At 42.3% G+C, this 12,594-nt stretch overlaps 1 protein-coding gene across 3 annotated transcripts in view; it reads right to left on the bottom strand.

Annotated features, from left to right (window-relative positions):
- The window catches only part of EPB41L4A (erythrocyte membrane protein band 4.1 like 4A), a 266,948-nt gene that overhangs the window by 29,246 nt on the left and 225,108 nt on the right, over positions 1-12,594 (bottom strand). For 2 of the 3 annotated variants that reach the window (XM_068534088.1, XM_068534096.1), the window contains exons 16-17: positions 4,851-4,898; positions 3,676-3,753 (exon numbers count right to left, since the gene is read on the bottom strand). The exons of the other annotated variant lie outside the window; for it this stretch is intronic. In XM_068534088.1, the coding sequence (XP_068390189.1) occupies positions 3,676-3,753; positions 4,851-4,898 (126 nt within the window). The remainder of the gene's footprint in view (positions 1-3,675; positions 3,754-4,850; positions 4,899-12,594) is intronic. 3 annotated transcript variants of the gene reach the window in all.

The raw sequence follows: 12,594 nt of genomic DNA, 5'->3' as shown, positions 1-12,594 counted from the left end.
TGTCCGGCTCCCTCCGCCAAAGCGCTATCACCTCTCAGATTTCATTTGGTCTTTGCAGTAACTCATTCAAGAAAGCAGATCAGGTAGTATGCACTCCATTTTAGGGATGAGAAAGCTAAGTTTAAATTTGTTAAATGAGCTGCCCAAGATCAAACAGCAGGACATGGCAGAACCAAAACCCTGACCCACACCCTTGGGGGTTTTTTGACACATCACTGGCTCCTAAACAGAGACAGAAGTCAGAGAAGACAGGAAAGAAAGAGTGAGAAAGAAGCTAAGAAAAGAAAAAAAAGGGAACTGGGTGAGGAAAAATAATGTGATATAGTAAAAAGGGAGGCAAGAGAAGAGAAATGAAGATGAGGGTGTAAGTAGAGACACTGAGGGGAAAATAAGGACTTTCTGTCATCTGAGATGTTATCACAAGAAACTGTGCTCCAACTTCCAGGTATTATACAAAGGGAGGAAAAATCTATTTTCTCAAATCTTAAAATCTAGAGAACTGTAGGTACCCATGCAGATTATGAAAACAGTAAGGAAACAACAACTGCAGTGAAAGGGGATTGAGAAAGACATAAACAATTCCCCAAACAAAGGAGGCTCGAAGCCTCTGGCGTTGTCGGAAACTTCTGTGGAATGAAACCCTGCAGTTACTGCACAGCCCTCACCCATCTGGCCTCATTAGCTCTAGACCCAAAACTGACAGAGGGGGTGCTTACCTACAGTCATATTTTTCTAAAACTGAATCTAAACAACAATCCTTGTTTCTGATACTAGCCTTCCAGAGTCGATGTGGATTATGATTTTTTTTTTCATGGTTGTTAAAAGCCACAACTACTGCTTTGGATAAAGTTGATCTGTGAACATTGTCTTGTTAACCTGTGTTTCTCCGAACACAAAATCTGAGATATTGAAATTGTCATCCATGGGAACAGCAAGACAGCTTAAAATCCAATGGGTAGGCACTGTGAAAAAACAGTATTTACACAGAATTGTCTCAAACCTAATAGGAGAGACCTTCCTTATGTTAAACAAACAAACAAACAAAAACAAAAACAAAAAAACAGCAAGAAACAGTAGCATAGGGAAGAACATCCCAAAGACCACACACAGTCTCCAGAAAGTCTCTCTGGAACTCTGTCCAGAGTTCCACTGCACACATCATGGGCTTCAAAACAGTGCTTGAAAAGCAAATGTGCAGTCTTTGTCCCTCTGCCTCAGGCTACAGTTCCCCTGGGGAGACAGGAAAGTGGGGTGTGTCAGGTGCAGGCTCTGGCTTCCAAAGTGAGGAAGAATCCAGGGCTGAATTTAGAGACCTTGCTGGCAGGAAGCAGAACATCAGCATGTTCAAGATTCACTTTGCCCCATTCTAGGGTTACCAGAGTCCTTTAATAAAAGCACAAAAGACGCTGGTGAGAGCTTGGCTGGGTCATGCTTCCGACCAAAATAAGGAAGGACAACTGAGGTTGAAGAGATTCATTCTCTCCCCCAAGGCAGAAAGTCAGACATCATTTGACAACCCTTCATTACAGACACAAGACATACTGTGTCTGTAATGGGACCATCAGCAGGGCCGCAGTATAAATACTCAGACCCATGTATCCCGAGGTGGAATGACTGGGTTCTGGCAAAATTTTAAAGGCTAATAATGGGACGGAGGGGTTAGCGGCAGCATTGCATAATGGGTACGTGGCACCCAAGGGCAGTGTAATGTGTTGCACCATCTTTCCCTGCACACTGTACCTACACCAGGATTTTCAGGAGTGGATATTGGAACTGCAAGACATGTTTCTTCCTCTGCCCACTTTTTGCTATGCCCCTGAGAGCTAAAGTCCAGACCTCATCTTCTACAGACTCAGGCAGCTTATATAACCCTAGGGCAATATCTCTGCAGGTAAAAGAAATGATTTTGAAAACCTTTGTGTCAGTGTGTTTTGAAAGCAATTTCTCATTAATAGCCTTACAAAGTACATTTGCATTTAAACATTCAGAACCACCATCATTCTAAAATACAGTGCAAAGAAAGCCAGTCTAAAAAATTGTTCATGAAATTGGGGTGGGAGGAGAAATTGGGGTAGAGGGAGAAAACACCTAGAAGGAAAATTGAAGCCAGTGCCCCTAGATCAGTAATGAGCTATTTAGGAACTTGTTGGCAACCTTTAAATAGTGTTTCATTTTAATAGCAAATGTCACCGTGAGCACTTTTGGCCTGAAAAGACACTGTTTTTAAATAGGTTACCTTCTGAGAAGTTGAGAATAGAGCACCTATGAGCTCAACTTAGAATACACCAAGCAAAACAGAAATATATTTATTAAGATACTGGCTTGATCAGTAAGTACAAATGGGGGAGGGAGGCTGTTTTGTTTGTTTGTTTTGTGTTGTCTGTGCAGAAATACTGAATTTTAGAGCAGGAAGAGGGTACCTGAGGGAGAGCTACCCTCCACACTTGGCTTTTTATAGATAAAGAAAATGAAATCATTTCCTTGAGAAAGGTGTCCTTACACACTGAGATCTCACCTCTATCTAGTGTGATGCCAGCCCCTAAGAAGGCTCCACATGGAAAGCTTCCTAAGAAAATGGCCCACTCTTACAATGCTATCTGGGCTGTTATTACACAGCCTTTGTAGTTAGAGAGGGAGGCCAGTTCAATGCATGACCAGCACAAGAGCTCTGAGCACGAAAGAAGGACCTTGGAGATTATCTTATCCAACTTCCTCATTTTACAGAGGAGAAAAAGACGGCCCAGAAAAATAAAGCAACCAAGCCAGACTCCACGTCAGGTGAGAACCGGTTTCCCAACAGTGGCCCTACGGACACTCTTGGGGCCAGATATTTCTTTGTTGTAGAGGGCTGTCCTGTGCATTGGAAGATGTTTAGCAGCCTTCCTAGCCAGCAGCAATCCCCCCCACACAATTGTGACATCAAAAGTATCCCAAAACATTGCCAAATGTCCTCAGGGAACACAGGGAAAGACAAAACTGTCCCCATTTGAGAACCACTGGGTTGGAAACTGGCATAACTGGTAACCAAATCCCTCACCTCGCCAAACTGGTGCTCTTTCATTACATAATTACTTGTTTTCAAATAAGTATTTCAGAACTAGGAAGAACTGATTAGTGCATTAAGCCATCACTGACATTGATTACATGTCAAATCATGTCATTCACAAGCTCTTAAGAATAAGTCTTAAAGATATGAACTAATTGCATTTACCCATCTAACTGTGTGCGCCTGGCACGAGTATAAACACGTATTTGCATGTACACATACATAAGGCCGAAACTATGCAATTATGAGTGTCTCGTTTCTTGGCTGGGCAAAGGATAGTGATGTCATGTTAAAAGACACTTCAGGGAGAAATCACTCTACAAATGGTAGAATTTCTTACCACCCTTAAACAAATTCACCACGTGTTGTACCTAAATACAGGTCATCATTTTTTATATTAACAAGAAGGAACCTCACTGTCAAATTGTTTAATCATCTTATTATAAAGATAAGAAACTCAGTCCAAAGAGCTGAGGTTTCCTAAAACAGTGCTTTAAAATCATGCCAGATTCCTTCTTAAACACAGATGAGCAAAATCAGGCATAGAAATTCATAGGACACACAGCTTCTACGACCAGTGGTAGCCTCTGATTTCAGAGTTCCCGTTAACCACGACCTTCCAATATTACCTGTTTCTCTTTTTCCGGTGTTCTCTATTAGAATTTTCTGATTCACTACCACTGCTTGTGTTACAGCGTGAGCGCGACCTGAAAACAAAATAAGAGCAAAAGGAAAAAAAAACAAAAAAACCCACATGTATGACAGATGAAAAATTTCAGAAAGGTTCATGTTGGTTCTTTAGAATTAATTTTGCAGTAAAATTACTAATCCAAACATAAGTAGCTGTCGTAGCCCTCTCCCAGTCAGTTTCTCAGTTCAGCCAGGCATCTGAATGTCTACAGAAATGAGAGCAGATTAAAGCAAATGTCACCATGCTCCCAGAAGGGACCACAGAAACAAATACTTCCAACAGAACTCTGACGTGGAAAAGCTAAAAGCCCCTGGGGTGGACTAAATATGGACACAAAAGTCCTGTCAAACCCCTACCTTCATGGAGAAAGGGAGAGTTTATTTCCCCTCCCCTTGAGTTTGTGCTGGTCCTGTGACTGATTTTTACCAACAGAAGAAGGTGTAAGGGGTACTCTGCCAGTTCTAGGACAGTCTCTTAACAGGGCTGGTAGCTTCTGCTTCCTTCCAGCCACCTAAGTTAGCCAGGTGCAGAGACCACAGGCAGAGAGAGGTCCCAGGCTGCCAGCCGTTCTGCCAGGGACTAGCTAGACTAGCTAACAAACTGTCTGTTCAATCAACAGAATCACACAAGATATATATGGTTGTTGTTATGTTCAGCCACCAAGCTTTTGGTGGTTTTAATGTAGCAAGAGATAACTGAGGGAATTCCCTGGCGGTCCAGTGGTCAAGACTCCACGCTTCCACTGCAGGGGGCACGGGTTTGATCCCTGGTCAGGGAACTAAGATCCTGCATGCCACCACACGGTGCGGCAAAAAAAAAAAAAAAAGAAAGAAAGAAAGAAAAAAAAAAAAGAGATAACTGAGACAGCTCCTTTAAGACAAAAGGAGCAGAAAAAAGAAAAAAGAGAAACTCCTAAGGATGTTAAGAAAGGAAGACTGAGAACCAGTTGAAGCCAAAATTGATATTTCAAAGTTAAAAAAAAATTACAATACTCTTAAAGCAGCCATTAATAAAACAAAACAGTTTCCCCACTCCTGCCTCAGGTCTGGGCTGTGCTAATCTGCTAAGCCCCCTCCCTCTCCCTTGACCCTCCTTCCAATTTGTTTTCTTTACCTCCTCCTCTGCTTTAGATCTGAGTCCTCACCACTGTTATGGGCTTTCCTATGGAAAACAAACAAACGAAGACATTAAGGAGAATAGAAAATTATCAATTGGCTAAGGAAAGCATACCAAAATGAGTTTCACTTCAGTTAACGTACATCCCTTACATAGTCATCCATTCACCAAACACGTCAGTCACACATATATGCTCAGCCCTACAACTGCTCCCAGAAACATAATACCAACTGGCCTCAAGAAGCCAGCAATCTAGCAGGGGCTACAAACAGATCATAAATAACTATGCACAACATGTCTGGTAAGTTCCATTCATCCAACGAAGGGGTTCATCTGTAGTTCCTAGGTCTGCAGTTGAAACCGAGTGCTAACCTATTTAGGCCCACCAAACCTAACCTGCCTCGCATGCTTTTTTTTTTTTTTTTTTGGGTCGGGGGAGTGGACTGTGTTGGATCTTCGTTGCTGCGCGCGGACCTTCTCTAGTTGCAGCAAGTGGGGGCTACTCTTCGTCGCAGTGCAGTGGCTTCTCTTGTTGTGGAGCACGGGCTCTAGGCGCGCGGGTTTCAGTAGTTGTGGCACATGTGCTCAGCAGTTGTGGCTCATGGGCTCTAGAGCGCAGGCTCAGTAGTTGTTGCGCATGGGCTTAGCTGCTCCGCGGCATGTGGGATCTTCCCGGACCAGGGATCGAACCCGTGTCCCCTGCATTGGCAGGCGGATCCTTAGCCACTGTGCCACCAGGGAAGTCCTGCCTCGCGTGCTTTCAATTGATCTTAAACTAGATGCCCACAGCTTCCTTATACATGACACCTCTGACATATGGGTCACAATGGTAATGGTTGCTTAAGTTGTTTTTCAGGAACTTGGAATTAGTTCTTGCCCAGTTCAGACCAGCTGAAACCACTCACCATTCAACTGGGCCTGCGTGACTGTCCGATGGATGACCTTTTGATGTCAGAGGGCCAAAACCTCCACCCTCAGAACATGTTAACTCCACCATCTTTTGAACATGTGTCCTATGAAGAGCCACGAAGCTCGACTACATTTGCACAGACCACCAATTACCTCCCTCTTCTTACCTCTAGTCACCTCTCCCCACGCCTCAGACCACCCTGCCTCTTTATCCCATGAATAGCCCTAAGCCCTATCTTCAGGGAGGCAGATTTGAGATTTGTTCTCCCTTCACCTTGCCTGGCTGTCTCGTGAATAAACCGTTTCTCTGAAGCAAACCTTGGCATCTCAGCATTTGGCTTGCTGCAAAGTTGGGCAAACAAACCCAATTCAGTAACACAATCAACCAAGCCAAGTTCTGCCATAATCTGACATCAGCTCTCAACCAAATGCCCTTTCCAACACCCTGGGCTCCACGTCCCTTGTCATCTTCTCTAATGACCTCTTCACTACAACTCAGCAACCCCATCATGGTCACACTTTGGACTTTATCATCTGTAACCACCCGCAAACACTGCTCTCTGACTGAAATCTCCTCTCCTTCCTGAATACCACTTCCTATTTACCTTCAAACAGCTTCGATGGGGCACTCTAGTTAAATATGCGGGCTCTGTAGTCCTGAATGTGAATCCCATCCCATCCATTGTTAAGTTGTGTGATTTAAACAAATTACTTCTCTACTGAGCCTCAGTTTTAATAGTACTTCCCACACAGGGTTGTTATGAGGATAAAATGAATTAATATATTTAAAATGCACAGAGTAGGACCCGGCCCACTGTAAGCACTCAATAAATGCTGGCTATTATTAGTATTACTATTATTGCTTATTCAGTGACTTCCGTTCTATCTTTCTTTGACCTCAGTAGTACCATCTGTCTATAGACCTTGCAACTTTCCATCAGCTCCTCACCTTTTTTCGTTCCCTCCCTGACTCAGCTCAGATTTCCATCATCTCAATAACATGTATTCCAGTATTCGGAACTTCCTCCAACTCTGTTTTTTGTTCAGTCTTTTTGGCAAAACCCCAAGTATGGGTGAATCCAACTCTCCAGGTTCTCTGAGCCAGCCGGCAAAAGCTGGCTGAGCAGTGCTGGATGAAGTTATATAAAAGGGCATATTAGCTACACTACAAATCCATTTGCATAACCTCAAGTAGATCTACAACATGACCCAGCAATCCTACCACCTTTCTCTGATCTAAGTACTCTCAGTTTCTGTAAAGCAGTTTCAAACTCTTTTCACCTCGCAACCCTCTGACCCACAGTACTACTGCTTCAGCAGATGACTTTGTGTTCTCCTTCCAAAGCAAAAAGTAGCCAGCCATCAGATGGGAACTCTTTCCTCTTCCTGTTACCAAAAATAAAACTGACCAACATCTCCCTCTCTTATTTACGGAACTGTCCTTATAATTAAGGTCAGTCCCTTCACCTGTGCTGTGTGGGTCCCATCACCTCTTATCTACTCAGTGACTGTCACTAACTACCCTCCTATCGCTCACATATATTCAACTTGTCCTCATAACAAATTCTTTTACCAGCTTTTCAACATTCTCAAGCCTCTCCTATTTAAACATACACACACCTACTTTGACTCCACATCACCCATGATTTCCTGCCCAGTCTCTCCTCTCTCCCTCAAAGCCACACTTCTTGAGAGAGGTATCTATGCCCTTTGGTCTCCATTTCCTTACCCTTTGTTATACGTGCCTTTGCACTCCAGTCAGGGCAGACATGGCTCTTTAATGCCACATTCACGACTTTCATTCTCCCATTTTCCTAACATAATTATATCAAATAACATAACATTGATATGTAAACACAATTATATAACTATTGTTCACAGATGATCTAAACAGTGTTTCAGGAACACAATTCCATTCTTATATGGGTTTAAGTTTTTCTTAGCGATGATAACTGCCTAGTTTTCTACGTACCTATCAGTTGCTTAGTCTTCCTTGTGCTTCTCACTGACTCTTCATCCCAACTCTGAGAAAACTGCAAAGCTCCTCCTGAGATGCACGAATACTCAGATAATCTGCAAGTTCTATTTACATCCCTCCTGGAGCCCTCTGCCCTCCTGCTCGTATCTGAACAGCCTGCTGTCTAGTATTGCTGCACAAATGTCACTTTGGTTAACTCTCTTCACCATGAACCAGGGAATTCCTTTTGCTTCTGTTTGATGGTTCCCATATTTCCAGGTCTCATGGCCTCTTGTCTTGGTTTTGGTGGAACTTCCAGTTGTTGACAGAGAAAACTGCGTGGCAGGTACATTATTTTTTTTTGTTTTGAGAGCTGAAATTTCTGACAATGTCTTTATTCTACACATATAATTATGGTTTATCTGGGCACAGAATCCTAAATTGAAAATAATCTTCCTTCAGCATTTTGAAGGCAATGCCTCATTATCTTCTTTCCCTGCGTTTGCTGTTAAGCAGCCCAATGCCACGATTCTGATTTGTCACCATTTGTGCATGGACTTTCTTTTCTCTCCCATTTTCCTCCCCGACACCAAGTTTTAAAAATTCTTTCTTAATCTATAATGTTTTGAAATTTAATGATCTTGGTATGGATCTAATTTTTCAATCTAGTATGACAAATACTCAGTGGGTTCTCTCTATCTATAGAGTTAAATCATTCCGTTCTGGGATATTTTCTTGTACTATTTCTTTTTTTTTCTGTATTTACTATTTCTTTTTAATAGTTTCCTCTCCCACAATTTTTGTCTTTTTTCCCTTAGAAATTTTATTAGTCAAATGATTGATATCCAGGTTTGATCATTTTTAATCCTTATTTCCATGGATTTGTTTTGTTTTGTTTTGGTTCTACTTTGGGAAAGATTTCCTTAACTTTATCTTCCAAACCTTCTATTAATTATGTAAAATTCTACCCCATGAATTTAAAATCTGAAAACTCTTATGCACTCTTTCCTTTCAATACCACAGTTTTCACTTTTCTAAAGATAATAAACTTTTTTAGAAATTTTTCTGTGTTTCTTATATTGTCTCTATTTCCTGTGAGTTCCCACACATGCACTCCTAATTGTTGGTTCAGTCTCTGTCTTTCCAAAGAGATGCTATCCTCAAGTGCCAGGTGATTATGGCTCTCTTCGTATTTAAGCATTAGGCACTAAAAAGACTGGAACCCTCTGGATGGTGCAGTGCATGTTAACTGATGGCCTCACTGCAATGTGGAGCTAAGTAAAGTGGGTAGTCTCAACCATTTCATTGGAGGATCCTTTGAAAGCTGCTATCTGTAGGCCTTTTCCCTAGTATCTGTCCATATCTTACAGTGAGATTTTCTAATCTCATGCCTAGGAGATATAAGCCTGGCTTCTAGCAGTCTGGGAATGAAGAGAGACGGAAGCTATTTAGTAACCAGATTTTTCACCCTCTTGATTTTTCACGTGGACACAATTTCTCTAACTCTTTTACAAATTAATCCTCTTCAACTAAAGCAAATAAATGCTAAAGTTTCTCACAGCTCTGTCACTGGCTTTGTCTTTGCATTCTATCCATACTGTCTATCTAGACAGCCTCAGCTCTATTTCGTATTTCAACTAACACCTACGAGAAATCTGTATTTCAGTCCGGATGGCTAATCTAGCTCCTGACTTATATCCAACAATCCATGTAAATCCCGCACGTGGACTTCTCAAAGGTACCACAAATTCAACTTATCAACAACCAAACTCAGAGCTATCCTTTTTGAGCCTGTAATGTCCAGGTGGTTCTTATTTCAGTGCATCACACCCCAATCCATGAAACTGCACAAGCCCGGACTCATTCTTGACATCTGTCACTCCTTCACCCCTCATTTTGGTCCTTCTAGTCCCATTGCTTTTACCTCCTACAGGGTCTCAAAACCATTCACTTCCTTATATCTCCACATCACCACCTTGGCGCAAGCTCCCATTCTCTCTCGCCAGGACTCATGCTGCCTGGTCTATTTCCCCTACTACCTTCTTCCACCTTTTCTCCACAGAACACTAAGGATCATCTTTACCCAATACAATTGCAACTGTGGTATCACCCCCTTAGAAAAACCACTGGTCTAATGACCAAAATCCTCAACAAAGTCCAGGTGTCCTTTGAGATCTGGCCTCGTCTTTCTCTCTGGGCTCATTTCCAACACATTTCTGTTCACTCAGTGCTTGAGCAACACTGGTCTTTCAACCTTTTCACGAATGTTCCCCACTCTGTTCCATCCCAAGGCCCCTGAATATGTTGCCCCCGTTCCTGGAATGATCTTTCCTCTCCTTGCCTGCTCTGGTCTCAGCACCCAGCTCAAGAATCCAACCTCAGGGAACACTTCCCTGACCTCCTTGACTCAAGGACTCAGCAAAACTTCCCCTATTGGTGCTGGCTACACAAGTGTTTGGTTTGTTAAAATTTATCAAGCTGTTATACCTGTGATATGTGTACTTTTCTGGAGACATGTTAGGTTACAATAACAAGTTTTTATAAATCCCTCTAAGCACCCTATTAACTCCCCACTCAAGGACATAGAAAAGTTATAACTGCACAGGCATTTGTGTGATTCATGTATTTCTTCCCCAAACTGTAAGCTCCCAAAGGGCAGGGACTTTCTCTAGTGCTGTTTAACACAGTGCCTGGCATAAAGTAGGCACTAATTAACATTTCTGAGTGTGAAAATGGATAGGGGTGAAAATAACTTGTACTGGCCAGGAAGTATGCTAGCTTTCTTCTTCTAGAACAGGACTGCTTAAACAAGCAGGCTTCTGGGTCTCCATGAACCTTGAAACATTCTATGAAAATTTGTACGTGTATTTAATTAAGTACTTTTTCCTCCTCCGGAATGAATCCAACATTTCATCAGATTCTCAGAGAGTTTTATCACCCAAAAAGGTTAAGGATCAGTGTTCTAGACTCAGCCAGAATTTGATAGATTTATCCATTTAATGACAAACAACTGGCAAAATAGGAAATTTTGATATGTTTTACAAAACATGTTATCCTGGCCATGCACTGCAAAATAGAATTTTCTATTATTAAATTTAAGTCCTTGAGATTCCTCCATGCTGATGACAAATCTCGGTTTTAAATGTCAGAGTTTATCCAGCTATGCAGGGATTTGTGCCCAAGGGCAAGGTAAATATGTGTGAAGATAAAACAAGACTGAGAAGGACAGGGCAATTATAGGGCATTTAGAGTGGAAAGAAACAAAGAATGAGCTCTAGCTCTTTATACCAACATGCAGCAATGTCTAGTCTCCTCAAAACACACATGCCCAATAAGAGACCTTTCAAGTACCACACAGCACCAGACAGAGGCTCTGATGCTCAGACAAAAAGACTCTCTATAAAATCAAAAGCCTTTCCTCTGGATGGTGCCAATGAAAGGATCCTGTGTCCACGCACCACAATTACTTCTCTGTATTTCACAGGAAGCCAGCAGAAAACGTATCTCAGTATAAAAGTCATTAAGTCTGGATTTGGGAATATGTGTGCTCCCGACTATTTCAAGCAATTAGTTCGGGGGAAAAATTGTAAATTTTGATAAATAATGTAAAAACGTGATAAATTCATTTTCAAGCATATTAAAATAAAAATGACCATCTGCTCAATGTGTGTAATTATTTTATTTAGGGAATGCTGAAAAAGTACGCTAATAATTTAGGATGAAAAACTATAAAAACCTATCTATTTAACAATCAAACAGTGCCAAATTCTTAATATATTTAGTAATTCCCACTACCCACATCCCCTTAACACATATGTACACACAAATACACTTTAAAGTGTTTCCCAGTGATGTTGCCTTGGTTTTAAGTGTTGTCCAAGATGAACCAATTGTTGGTAGGGAAGGAGGGCAGAAAATCTATTCCCCTGCCTTAAGTGATGACTCATTATCCCTGCCTTTTTCATATGTACAGACCTGGATCCACTTCTAGACTGGAACAGTTACCCACAAGGAACAGCTACCATTTTCTCCCCAAGGCTGTTTTCTCATCTGTAAAAGTGAGATAATAATGCTGGGCCAGGGATTTTCCATCGGTTCTCAGTCCCATCTGGACCCACCGTTAATCTCCCCTGTATTGCCAAGACTGGAGGCCTTAATATCACATGTTCCTGGATTCCTTTGCCACTTAGGCACTCAGGAGAGATTTGAAGGCAGGAGGAAAGGGCAAGTGATTTTGCTTCTGGCAGCACCTGTGGCACCCACTGTTGCACTCCTTACAACTGGGGGTTCCACAGTGTTAGCTATGGCGGTGGTACCTCGAGCAGTGGCAGCAAGAGTCACTCCTACAGTGGCGGAGCCCCCGGCAGTGCCAGCAGCAAGCACAGGCACCTGAGGGCCAGCTGAAAGGTGGAAGCAGCCTTGACTCTCTGGGTGACACCCCCGTCTCTCCTCTTACTCCTGGCCGCACAGTGTCCAGGTCGCAGACGTGCACCGCTCTCTGCCTTTTGCTTCTTCAGTCCTGCTCACATTTGTGTACCAACCCCTGCATTAATCCCTCTCTGCTGGAAAGGTCTAGTGACTGAATGATACATATGCCAGTTTCCATAGGGGTATCATAAGGATCAAATGAGATAACACATAGCAAGTAATCTGCTCAGTACTTGGAACATGGTAAATGCCAGCTATTTTTCCATTATTCTATCTAATCGTGTTGCTCACGATCTAGCTCCCCCTTCTCGGTCCTACTAGGTGAAGGTGATGACCTTTCCCTTCTTAATCACCAAAGGATTTCAGTGAAGTTGGACCTGGTTTGAGGAAGCTGGGGATGAAGACTCTGGGAAACTAGCAGAAGTAGAAGACATCAAACAGGGATGG

The sequence above is a fragment of the Eschrichtius robustus genome, chromosome 2 (assembly GCF_028021215.1).
Source record: "Eschrichtius robustus isolate mEscRob2 chromosome 2, mEscRob2.pri, whole genome shotgun sequence".
In the NCBI taxonomy this organism is placed as follows: domain Eukaryota; kingdom Metazoa; phylum Chordata; class Mammalia; order Artiodactyla; family Eschrichtiidae; genus Eschrichtius; species Eschrichtius robustus.
This window is presented reverse-complemented; position numbering and strand designations above follow the sequence as displayed.